General features: G+C 31.7%; 1 protein-coding gene across 1 annotated transcript in view; it reads left to right on the forward strand.

Moving 5' to 3' along the window:
- The window catches only part of LOC148624911 (integrin beta-like protein A), a 29,383-nt gene extending 15,197 nt beyond the window's left edge, over positions 1 to 14,186 (forward strand). The window contains exons 8-13 of the mRNA XM_088568038.1: positions 7,495 to 7,535; positions 8,202 to 8,321; positions 8,704 to 8,817; positions 10,308 to 10,421; positions 11,984 to 12,117; positions 13,415 to 14,186. Of these exons, the coding sequence (XP_088424164.1) occupies positions 7,495 to 7,535; positions 8,202 to 8,321; positions 8,704 to 8,817; positions 10,308 to 10,421; positions 11,984 to 12,117; positions 13,415 to 13,849 (958 nt within the window). The 3' untranslated portion in view covers positions 13,850 to 14,186. The remainder of the gene's footprint in view (positions 1 to 7,494; positions 7,536 to 8,201; positions 8,322 to 8,703; positions 8,818 to 10,307; positions 10,422 to 11,983; positions 12,118 to 13,414) is intronic.

The raw sequence follows: 14,186 nt of genomic DNA on the forward strand, positions 1-14,186 counted from the left end.
AATACAGTTAATACATAAATATTCAGCGCATGACAATTGTGGAAACTATAATAAGATAACAGAAAAAAAAGATTAAGTAAATAACATTTTAACACATTTTGACAAATTTCAGATAGTGGCATTGTAGAGGACTAACCTTGAGAAACATTTTTAAAATCAATTTCGATGAGTTTAACAAAATTACATAGGTTTCGTAATTCATGCTTGTTTTTTGTCTGAAACAGATCTTTAAATTTCAGAACATTCACTCGCTCTAAATATCTTTTGTTTAAAAATTGCTTCCTCGTGTCCGAAAAATGGAGACATTGGAAAATGACATGGAACTCATCTCCATGTTCTCCATTATTACATAAGGTACATAAACTTGAGTTATCAAAGTTTTGCCAAGTTGCTGTTTCGCTTGGTAGTCTATGGTTGCCTACTCTGAATCTACAAAGAGTAATAGCATCCTTTTCGTGTAAAATATCTAAATAGTTTTCGAATTCAAATTTTTCTTTAATCAATTTATAACAAAAGCATTTATGCGAGTTTTCTACGTCGGATCTCCATGTTTGTTGAAACTGGTCTTTTAATCGCAGATCTTTAAGGATGACATTTTTTTGGTATTTCATTGATTCGCTCATGGAGTCTTTAAATAGAAATTGGACCACTATAGGAGAGTTCACCAATCTCATTAGTGATGTCATATTCACTAATTTTCATATCATTAAGTGTCAAATTGGTTGGCAAATAAACAACGAAATAAACAATTAGCGAATTCATGATTAGAATCCCAATTTTCAAAACTTTATAACTTTGTTATTCTACATCCATTTTTAGTTCTGTAAAATGTTTCATTTAGATAAAATAATTCATATTTTATGTGTAAATTTATTACTCTTTTACTTAAAAAATAAATTTGAAATGATATTTATATGTAAACCTCTATTATCATTAAAAATTATTTTAAATTTTTTATGCTCACATAGTCTAATTACTGAATATTTATTTTAAAATTCCGTGGATAAAAAGAGTATTATTGGCAGTGTAGAGAACCAAAAGAATTTGTCAATTACCTTAAAAAACGAAAACGTTATGATGATATAAAGTTGATGCCCTATGCCAATCAAGGGATTTTTTGCCAACCAAATCCAAATCACAGGTAAGTGATGAAATCACGAAGAACTCTCCAATATTTTAAAAAAGTTTTTGGCATGACATTGGTTGTGTCCTTATTGTATGACGTGTGAAGCACCGTGGCTCAACCGCGCATGGGAAGAATTGAAATTGATTTTACATATGATAGGGACATCCAGACTTGGGACCGGCAAGTTATCCGGGCGGAGTTAATGTCCATTTAAAAGATTTTTCAATACTAGATCCAATACAAGGTAGATCTATTTAGGTGTAGATTACATCTTTTTGGCATTTTTTGGATATATGTATATTCCCTAACTTCTATTTTATTTTCATATTTTTATGAAATATTTGATATCACTGCCTTTTACAGGTAGACTGATACAATTAGTGCCAGTCTTTTTAAGCGCAATTCAACCACGGGGAAATATGTTGGGACCATTAAACTAGTTTTTTATCCAATTGGCGCAAACGTTGAATCGAAAAACGCGCAATGTACACTTTCATTGAACTTCAACGTGTAGACACTTGGTAACCAATATGAACTGTACAAAATAGTATGTTCAGTGTACACCAGGTATAGATTGTACATATAGAATCCACCGTATAGTGTTTCGAAAAGTAGAATGGGTGAATCTTATTACACGTATGTACAATACAGTTTAATGCATATCATATAAATTGTAGCTATAACCAGTTTCCCTACATGTATGTAGGCGATTTTGAAATTATACAATTAAGGATTTTTACTGTAATGTTGGAATATACTAGTATACCTTTGTCATCATCTCATCTGTAAAAGCTGCTTGTATATAACAGGAACGCACTTTTGTACACTATGTACACACGGATGATCAGAACTGTAAGTGTACGAACATCTACTGCAATATTGGACAGATTCTACCGTATAGTGTTTCGAAAAGTTGAATGGGTGAATCTTATTACACGTATGTACAATACAGTTTAATGCATATCATATAAATTGTAGCTATAACCAGAGGTATGACAGACTTTAGAACTTCAATTTCCCTACATGTATGTAGGCGATTTTGAAATTATACAATTAAGGATTTTTACTGTAATGTTGGAATATACTAGTATACCTTTGTCATCATCTCATCTGTAAAAGCTTCTTGTATATAACAGGAACGCACTTTTGTACACTATATACACACGGATGATCAGAACTGTAAGGGAACGAACATCTTCTACTGCAATATTGGACAGGTAAATCCTGTCACCTGTTGAGTCACCTGTTCTGTCTGAGCCATAAAACAATTAATTTTTTTAAAATTACCTCAGGGCGATTCTATTCGTCACCGGGCCTGTGTAGTGTCGTACGTAAACTTAACCGAGATTTTGAAAGTGGGTTCTAAAAGGGGTGGGGGTCTAGAAAAAAGGTGTGTGTCATAGTATAATATTTCCTTATTTTCACCAAAATTTTGCATGAAATTATCCACGTTAATCCAATTATATCATTTTCAATACTTCTTTTTTGAATATAACAGCCAAAGATTTTGATAGGCTATTATAAAAGTCCTTGTATATAATTATATTTACTGAAAGGATCTGCTTACTAGTGAATGAGTTTTTTTTTTCTTTTAATTTATATAAGGTTTTTATAATTTTAATAGCGAATTAAAACCGTACATGTAACAGGGAGTTATAATTAATTACAGGTCTATGCGTGTAACTGTCACCAATGATTTTACAGTCCATGCTTTAATTTACATTACAAAACCGAATTACTGCAGCCCGTGAAAGAGGTTCGCTTGCATGGAAGTTATTTTCTAATATGGCACCATCCTATGGACGAACGGAAATGCCAGCATCTTACGTTAGATCTGGGTATTAAAATGTACACGTACTATGTTTAATCAAGACAAAGTCCCGAGAAAGTACAGTTTCATTCGTTAGCCCAAGGATTTATATTATACATAGCATTTACCTAAATTTAACTCCTTCGTTAGCTATGAAATAACTTTTTGTACAACTATTTACTACGTTACTGGAATGCTCATCTTGTGAGTTCCTGCATCGATATAACAACAAGTGTTATACGAAAGGATAATTACAGAGGAAACCTCAGATATGTATTGTCAGTCAGTGGCGAAACGGGGTGCCGAAATCACGCATGACACAAGACGCTTTTGTATACGGTTCATTCCCCGCTATGATCTCGTCCCAGCAGCGAGATAAGTGTTGATGCTGCAGTCGTTCAGAAACTAACGAATTCAATACAGCAATGAATGCATACGTCAAGTTCCGACTACAGTAAGTTAGGAGTTGTACTGCTCCAGAAAATCTTCATGATTTGCTCTGACTACTCTGCTCCTGAAACAGTTTCCTCCTTCCACAGTCACAGGTTGGGAACTACAGCTGAATTCTCGTGCGGTGTTTACCCATTATAAAATTAGAATTTTTTTTAAAGTATTTTATTTGAAGGGGGAATATTTATTGTATCTGAAGAATCCTTTTTTTTTTCACTGTAATTGTAATATTTAATGATTAAGTTAACGTGGTGAGGGAATTTATATTACAGGGACTGGTCACTCCTTACCAAGTTTATAATATGGAGTAGGCATTTCCTAAATCAGCGAGCATCGTGAGCTTTACTGTATATGTACCATCTTTGCAAGACTAATAAAAATAATAATGGACATTACAAAGAGGGGGGAGGGCGACCCGGATGAAAATTTTTGCTTCGCAATGGCAATATTTTTATTTATATTTAACCAGCAAGCAAAATCAATATTTCTACTTAAAAATATGTCTTGTTAAGTAATGGGGAATTTTTTTCAGCTATACTTATTTAGTGAAAAAATGAACACCCAGCCCTTTTTACAAATTTCTGGATCTGCCCAGCATATAGCTATTTATCTGTCAAAGAAGAATTAAAGTATTTGTAATCAATTCAACCTCATTTGAACATTAATTACAAGAACACAAGTTTTCAGTCAGTAGAATAGACTTATAATTTGTTTACTTATAGTACAAAACAGGCACTAACTGACAATCCTGCAAAAAGTTTTAACTGGATTTGTTGCTTAGTATGTGTTCCTAATACATGTTAGTTCTTAAAAGTTCTTAAATAGAACTTAAAATAAGATATGCTGTGTGCAAAGATTGAAATATGTTGATTGGCATTTGTTTTTTGGTTTTTTTTTGGAGGGGGGAGGGTTCAATACCAACAGAAAATTTTCAACAGAACCATATTGAACTCCATCTTTACACATGTGGCTGGAATTTTAATACTTGTACAACTAAATTTGTCTAGCTGTATTTTTATTTTTTCAGAACTTTAAGTGAAGACTTGTATTTAAAAGAGAGACACTTATACATTTCTTAGAGAAGAATATTGACCAATTAAAAAGGGCGATTATCATTTGACACATTTACTGTAGCAGTAAGTACTTATACATGCAATACTCAATGATTATTAAATAATTAAACAAATTTTTTTCATCCACAGGTTTGCATTTTTTAACATAATCTTGATGACATTGTAAATAGGCTGAAACAGTTTTGCTTTGAATACACAGGAAGCTTTCATGACGCACATTTTAATAGAAAGCACACTTAAACTCGTAAAATAGTAGTGGAGATGTTTGATTTTGTTTTTCGTTTAACAGAATATCAGAAACTTCCACGCATACTGTTTGAATGTCATCTAATTTTTTATATTATTAAAATTGGAAAGTTAGGCTTTATGTAAAGATATAATATATTCACTAGACCCATAAAGGGAGATAATTAAACTGATTGGTTTTTAATGTGAAAACCTTGTTAGCACAGCTCCTCCAAAACCACTCAAGGTATTTTAAAAAAAAAATATGTGAAGAAATGCATCAGTAGAGATTCAATGCAGTACTTTTAGCTTTGTATATTGTAGGGACAACCTGATGATACCAGATGACTATTAATACATTGACCAACCTGATGGATTGGGTTTTGGATCCTGTAGTTAGAGCAACATATGATATCTTGTAATTACAGGTATTCCTATATATGCATGGTAAAGCATTACTTGTACATGATTTTGATGTTTTTTTTAGGTAATCAGTTTACTTCAAATTGTTATTAATGTTGTGCACTCTGTTAGTTAATTGAGCACAAGAAGCATATTACTTGTAGTTAGTTTTTCAACTTAGCACATTAAGTTCTGTCTTTATACATGAATGAGTTCCATATAAATCAGAATACATTAATAAGTTATTAATATTTGTAAGAAACCTTTAAGAGTTGAAGACCCACAGATTATGCTTTGCATGGCTTTGAAAAGTGAGGGGGTGGTTGTTGCCTGTTGAAACTGACCAATCACCCTCATAGTAATTATTCAGCCAGTAACACAAATCATGTTTACATTAGATTGTTACATTAGGTTGTTACTTTATTATCTTTCAAGGTAGGTTTTTGATAATTGGCATGTTGTTAAGCATTTTTAAGATGTATAGCCTTCTACATGCTCTAGGGTTAATTACCATTGACCTTGACATCACATTTTTGTGCTTTGTTTGCATTTTTTTAAATTAAAAATCTACCCAATACTATGACATGTTTAGTTCTTAACTATTTTTTAGGTATCATTATTGGTTGGGATTCTATGGTCAGAATAGCTACTGGTATACAGCAAGAAATTCCTGCAAAATTTTAGGAGGATTTTCACATTATATTTAAGAGCAACACTATCATGATCAGATCATCACTACAAAGTGTGCAGTACATAACATGAGCTTTTACTATTATTACCATCAAATGAGAAATTGAGAATCTTCTTTTGGTGATACTGGAGTACAGTTGTAAAGAAATCATCATTGCTACCTAAATATGATACATGTACATACATGTACTTGTGACTGCTAATACTATTTCCACTGAAGCTAAAGTGTTGACATTCAAGAAATAGTTTAGATGTATCAGCCTCATTCACAGAAGGGTAAAATTGGAGGAAACTGTGGTGATTTAGACATAAGCAACATAAGCAACAAACATGTAAATTTTTAAATAGGAATGTAGTTACACGTTTATTCATCAGAAGAAATCAATTCATTTATTTCATTGCAAAAAAGGTTTTAATTTTTTTAAATAATCATTAATAAATGTCTGCCGATTCAGGAAAAACTTAGAACATACATTATTGTACCTTACTATGATTTGATGTGCTGTAATGTGTGTCAAGCATTCATTTTCTGTTTAAGTAATTTTATATCTGTTTACATTCATGACAATATTAGGTGTTTTTATTATGTCTATGTTAGCCAGATTGGAATAGTTTATATGAACGGTGGTTCTTGCCCATGATATAAGGTTCAAAATGAGTTAGACTTTGATTCAGACATTTAATTCCTGTCAAATTGCATGGGCATCTATTTCATATCCTTGGAAATTATGAAAGAAGGTTTAGGCGTTAATTTGCTCATTTTTGCCAAAATTTTGCACAAAATCAACCCAATTTTTACACTAAAGGGGGTGTATTAAATAAAGTTGATTTTGCATTTTAACACTTTTTGTTTAAGAATGGACATAAAATGCCAAAAAATACAGATACTTTTGTGTTGAATGTGGATATGGTTATGAATTGTGATGAAAGACTAACCTTTTTTAGTTTATCAACAATATCAGTACTTTTGCAATGCAAAAAAAAACTATATTTTGTTATAAAGCATGTTCAAGAAATAACACTTATCAAGATAATTTAGCTTCAATTCTTTTTTAAGTTGAATAATTAAATACATAAAAACATGCATATTCCTTATAAAATTTAATAAAGTAATAAATATACTTACTAAATGTGAGAATGCATTGGTTATTACTTGCTTATAAATAATAGAGATGTAAAATTATTTAAATTCTATAGCTTTATTCAATCTACACACACATTTGTACTTTCTGGTATCTTATCATAATACCTCTTCATACACATGTACCAATTTTTATGTTTCTAACTGTATTGATTTACAAACAAAAAATCCTATGGGACAAAAAAAATCCCATGGGAGAAAAATAATCCCATGGGAGAAAAAAAATCCCATGGGAGAAAAGAAATCCCATGGGACACAAAAAAATCCCATGGAATAATGAAGAATCCCATGGGATAAAAAAATCCCATGATTTTTAAATTGAAACTATAAGTTTATTTTATCAAAAATTGTAAAATAAAATGCATTTCATTAAATCCCATGCGAATCTGTTAATGATTGAAGGTTTAAAACAGTACTTTAAATGATATTTTGACCCACATCCTCATGCAATTTGGCAATTGGCATAGAGAAGATGGTTAAGACGGGCAACGGTTTGTTGTATTATACTATTGTTTTTAATCATGCATTTCAAATTTAGTAATGAAATATTTAAATACTTCGGTCTATCTTTGAACAGGAAACTAAGTGACAGCCGATGCACAATAGTTATTGCATGGGGTAAGTTTTTTCGTTAAATGTTTGCATTTAAGTATATGGCGTTGATTACAATCATTTAACAAGTACTATCTTGAAAAAAGATAGCCGACGCAGTAAAATTTTGTTTCTTTTTACTAATAATTTTCTACATTTCATTCATGAAAATAACACATGGCACGCAATTTCGATACAGTTTTTTCGAACGCCACTAGGTTATCAGTATTTGGCCAATCGGGAAACAGAATTGCGATCAGGTGACTTGGGTTTCCATGGAAGTGCGTCTTTTAGGTCAAAGGGTAAAAAGTGAAACTATACCGATTGCGTCGGAAAAAGTGTTTTCCCTTTTCATTTGTTTGAAGTATGTAAAATAGAAGAGAGCAGAGTATTTTGAATTTTAAGTATGAAAATGATAATATCGTTATTAACATATTGTAAATAAAATGCTTCCTTCGCATAACCTTTGAGTGTTGTAAAAGGTTATGATGTTGTCATTTAAACAGTGTCGGCATAGGAAGTAACGTGAACAAAGATTTGAAAATACAAATTGTGCTGTGATGCAGTCTTAGAATCTGTATTCCTTTTTCTATTAGACCATTACTTATATTTCTAATTTATTTTCAATTAATGAAATGACTCAATGAATACATGTAATATATGATAGATTGTTACTGCAATGCATGTTTTTAGATGTTGACCCTTGTCAGAGGAACCCGTGTTATCATTTAGGCACATGCAATCGAGTGGGTTTGTCAGAGGACTATATGTGTTCTTGTCTTGCTGGATTTACGGGTTATCACTGTGAAAAAGGTATTATTATATTTCTATGTTTCATGATAATGTAGTTTCCTTAAAATGATTCCAACTACATCTTAATTACATAACAAAAATAGTTTGAACATTCAACGAATGAAACAATAGTAAAGAGGTCAAATGTAATAAGGTCGAAGTTGTAAAGATAATGTAAGTAGTTTTAAGTTTACAGCAGAAAACGCTATTTGCTTGATAGCACTTATGAATAACTTGTTCATTCAGACATGACAGTAAAGCGTTAAACAGTAAAGAGAAGTTATCCAAAATGAACAATGTACATACACACCAAAAAATTATCGAAGCAACCACGAAATGATCAATTGAAAGACGCGAATTATTCCAATTTAGTAAATGTCTCTATTATGTTTCTGTATTATAGATATCAACGAATGTGCAAGTGATCCGTGTATGAACAATGGAACATGTATTGATTTAATTGATTCATGGTATTGTGCATGCCAACCAGGTTTCAGTGGAGCACAATGTCGAACAGGTAATACGCTCCCGTTTATGGTTGTATTATCAACTTGGTTCTGTGCACTTATGGCAAGAAAAAGCATCAATATTTGGCTTGTACCTGCATTTTCAGAAGCTGAAAAACAGCATAATGGCAGCTTCATTTGCGTATACTTGTATATGTGCGATTGAGAGCCAAACCAGTCTCGGAAAACATTTGCTAGTTTCGATAATTAAATACAAATCAAATCATAGCTTTTCCAAGATAGGGTTGGCCTTATAGTCTTCAGTATGGCACCCAGATGTTCACGAAAATTACGTAGTCAATATTACCCATAATTCTCGGGTCATAAAAATTGCTAAACGAAAACGAACAAAAACGAAACGAAAGTAATCGATAAAAAAAAAGAATCGAAACGAATCTCAATTTGATGAAATGAATCAAATCGTAATGAAAACATAATTAAACGATATAAATCGAAATATAATGAAGTGAAACTAAATTGAATGAAAAAAACATTTTAAATTACAAGAATCATAATGTTTATCCGTGTCGGACAATCCGACCCAAAGAATTTCGGACCAAAAACCAATAATTCCTTATGAATGCCGGACATTTCGGCCAATAGATATATCAGACCATAACAATAAGTATAATGCGTTAGGACATATATCATTACAAAAAATACCATATTTGAAGGTTATAAATATAATATATCAAATCTGAGGACAGGGCTGACAAAAATGGTCAAAGTTGTGTTTTTAATTAATGTTTCTTCAGGAGCGTTAAAATGTTTAACCTTCATCATATTATAGTGAAACTTGTGTCGCCCTAATATACTTTGGACTAATTGATATAATATGTTTGATTCGTACAGGTTAGCATTGATTTAAATTTATGAAAGTACTTAAGTGTCAGTCTCTGTAAGTATCAGGCAGTGAGTGAAACTTGGTACATTGTATGAGAAAAAAACACCATTGTGAGTTTTATTTGACTATTTGCACCATCGAAATCAAGGGAAAAAATTACGATTTTCCATATCAATTAAGTAAATTGAATTAAAATTTTATCGACATTCACTAAAATTGAACATTTCAAAGGCAGATAGCTCTGTCGAAAACCTAATTTTTTCTAACATTCTATCCAAAACATTCTGACAAAATCCAATGATAAGGAGATCAAATAGTGGTCTTTTGAAATAGAGAAATCATAACTGAATGAACTCCTCAGATCGGTGCGTTTTTGATATGCTAGTTCCTAATTTTTCTCATCCTTAAATTCTTCTGACAAAGATTAAAACTTACGAAATAATCTTCTTTGGAAGGTTTCAATTTAGATTCTTTTTTTTTTTTTTTTGGTTGTCTTCCCAATGCTTTATCTGATACTGTTTTTAGCTCATGATGAAAGGAACACAGCTGAATCAAATACAATGATGAACGGGACAGTTTCTAATCCTTTAAGCTTAATACTTTTTTATATAAATAAAACCTTCTTTTCATTCTTTGCATTAGGCATTTTTTTTACAGAAATAAATGAATGTGCCAGTAACCCCTGTAGAAACAATGGGACGTGCATTGATCTTGTTGGTGGATTTGTCTGCCATTGTTCACAAGAATCTACTGGAAGATTTTGTGAAATGTGTAAGTAGTTGTAAGTGAACTTGTGAAAAACAAATTATATGGTCATATATATTTGATTTATTTCTGTCTTTTTTCAAAAACAACGGGACGAATTTATTTTAAATTAATTAATAGTGTTTGAAATGATGTAAATATAGTATCTAAGAATTATCTAAAGAGTTTTTGACACAGACATTTGTATGGTAGAGTAATCAATGGAACCAAGGTTATAGCGGTAATCAAAAGAATGTAATCCAGGGACAAAGACTAGACATGGAAAACAGACATACACAACAGAGAACACAAAGTAAATTAATCATAATACAAAGTAACAAAAGCAAATGAGCAACTTGGACTCCACCAAAAACTGGGAGCATTGACCAGGTACACCGGTAGGGTAAGCGTCATCTACTTTTCTAGAGACACCCGCCGAGTTGTTCATAAACAATCATGTACGGGGTAGACGAAAGAGGAAAGGAAAACTATGACACGTTGAATAAACCAGTTTTCCGGCGCAGATGGATACACCGTAGCGATCCACGAGTTTATGTTGACGACCATAAAACTTCTGTAGTGATGACTTCAATCTTGTAGCAACATAATCTTGTTCCAGAAACCTATTTGTAAGAGTTCTAGCGCGATACAAAAAGTCTGCATAGTTTCGGCAAGCTCTGGAATAATGTATATTGTGATATGAACACTCCATACGCAGATGCTGAAGGGGTGTTGCCACAGATGAAAGGAAAGTGGACAATTCTGAATGAAAAGTCATAACGTTTGTCGTAAAGTTTGATCAATAGTGTTCCTTTACCATCGATTTCTAAGTGTAGGTCAAGATATGAGGCTGACCTCAAAGTGTCTGTAGTATCCTTTATCTCAAGTTTTTTGAGGGTAGATGCGATGTATCAAATCCCCGAAATTAGAATTGCTTAAAGAAAAAACGTCATCTATATAGCGGAAACGGAGATTAAAAGATCTAGCTAAATAAAAATATAAATATGAAAAAGCCTTTTTCAAGGAGTGACAATAAGAGATAAATATTCTATAAAATGAAATAGGAATTTTAGTTGATTTTTTAGATAAACAAAAAAAAACAGAGTTCGGCAATCCCCAATTCTCTTCATGAAATATGAAAGAATATCAACTAAGTGTAAAGTTTAAAGAAATTCTTTATACCAATTTTTAGAGAACATTCCCCGCAGAATCCATACTGAATGTTGAAAAAAATTCTATATTAAGGCTGAATAATTCCGAAATCAAGTTTGGTGCCCTATGTTTTTTACAAAAAAATTAAGGAGTATGTTCACTCTGGATTATCTTTGAGAAAAAATTAAATACTAGACATATAAGGTATGACCCACCTTACCAGGAATCATTGCTTTTGCTTGATTGTTCTTGTATGAATTTAGTTTGTCGAACAACAAAATAGTGATTTTTTATGATATATTGAAATTCTCGGCAAAGTTGCAACATGGAATTTTTATTTAAAATTTGGTATCTTTATATGTGTGTTTATAAGTTTTGCAATCTTATAAAAAAATAGATATTATTCAATTTATGAGACTTAAAATTTTACATTGTAGGGTTGGACCATTGTTTATCATTCCCATGTTTACACGGAGGAGTCTGTGAGAATCGATTTGATGGTTACAACTGTTCTTGTCTGGACCTATGGCATGGTGATTTATGTGAAATTAAAGATGTCAGTAGAACGGAGGTATTCGTTTATTTTCATTTTGTACAGGTTCTGGAAGCATTATAATAAGTATTGCTAGTTGACATTTATTGCATACGTATTAAGACTGAGAAACAAAACACATCCTTGAAATACCGTTGTAAATCATATGTTTCGAGAAGAAACTTATTATCAATAGCAAAATAACATAATGCAAAGAACAATCGAGAACCCACATTACAATGAATACTTCAAAAACAAAAAAACATATTTAAATATAAAATATATCCATTGCCAAGAAGAAGTTTCAACAAGTGGAGCACATAGAATACCAGTTTATCATATTATATAATTAGGGTTTTTGTTATGTTGCGAATTACACTAAAATATAAGTCAGACAATTCCGATTTAATTTTGGAACAAACAGAAGTATGAGATAACCTTAATGAGTATTTGAATGCAACATTGATTTAAGAAGAGAACAGAGAAGATTAATATGTTCTTACACGAGTCTCTATTGAAAATCTGGGATTTCTTCCACTCGTGTAAGAACGTTCCGTTTTACTGCCAAAAGCAATAATGGTCAATGGGTAATTTGTGTAAAATGAGTAAAATATGTCGTATTACCTAGTGCCGATTTACCACATGCACCTGTCTGTCGTGGGTTGTCTGTCATAGAAAAAAAGAAAAAGAAAAAAAAACGGAAGAAATGATTTTATCCCCGTATTAATAATATGCTATGATTTGGATTGGCTAGGAGAACGTCTGAAAAATCATTAATACCCGTGTGTATAAATGATTGTCTCCAATAAGGTTTCGTTTGATGGGCCTGTCCTTATTTTTACATTACATTTTCAAAATTACTACTGATACTAGAACATGAATTAAGTTTTTCTTTTGGAATGTTAATATTTATTTTTAGATTTATACGTAAGAGGGAACAAAAGTTTGGGTTTTTTTTTAAATTTTAAATTGGAATGATTTGTGATTTCAATTTAAACAATAAAGTTAAGTTACTCTTTAGCATGTTTATAAGTTTTAATATTAGAATAAACGTATTTACATTTGACAAGAAAAATATTTACAAATTAATATCGAATATCGCCCCACACAATGGCTACCGTAAAATGGACTCTATCTTTATTAACATCAGGGATGATGTACACAAATGAGCTGTTTCGTTGCTTTTGGAATATCCTTTCGAAGTCTAAATGATAATAAACTTGATTAACGCGTTTTTCGACAAATGACAATCAGTCTTTCGATCCATGCATATAGCTCAGTCCTGAATATTATAAAAAAATGTTTTTTTAACATGGTTTCATTTTTGTTGCCATAGGAATGTACAGATTTAAAGTATACTGAATGCACCTGTCTCATCACATCACAAAAGCCTACAGTACGGGGTTCTTACAGTTTTGTAACAGGTACCATAGGTGTGATTGTAGGGCTAGCTACCACAGTTGTAGTTTACATTGCACGATCAGTTTGTGGACAAAATTATCCTAAATGCCGAAGTTTGAATAAAGTACAAAATGAAGAAGACGGTTTGTCTATTGATGGATTTTCTGAAAGACCAGACGAAGATAATATCAGAACAGATTCCGAACAAAATATCCAAAACTCAATTAAAAACCGGCAAGTCAATACCCAAGAAGGGTGTCAATGTTTTGTAGATCATACAGGTTATAACCACTTTCAGAGACGCTCTAAGGATGATAAACATAACTATATGTACCATAAATGTCGTGGAAGACAAAAAAGGAATAGCTAACGGAAATGTGTCTGTTATATTCATGTTTAAAATACGTTCGACATTGTGTTGCAATATGCTGCGCAAAGAATGAATCAGAAGGTCCGTAAATAGATAAAAGTTGTTACTTAACTCTCTATAACAACAAGCTATATGGTAATTAATCTAGCAAGGTATCGTGTCTGATCATTGACATAATTGTAAGACATATTGTTTTCCTTTGATTTTCTTACCAAACTTTATACAACATCAGAACTTCGAAATGTAATTTCCATAAATTTTTGCATAATAACGTTGTTTTGTTGACGACATCATTCTTGTATTTTTTCAATTCTGATTGATTAAATGCTTAATGATA

This window comes from Perna viridis, chromosome 2 (assembly GCF_037379345.1).
Source record: "Perna viridis isolate PV_CMFRI_1.1 ecotype Kerala chromosome 2, ASM3737934v1, whole genome shotgun sequence".
Taxonomy (NCBI): Eukaryota; Metazoa; Mollusca; class Bivalvia; order Mytilida; family Mytilidae; genus Perna; species Perna viridis.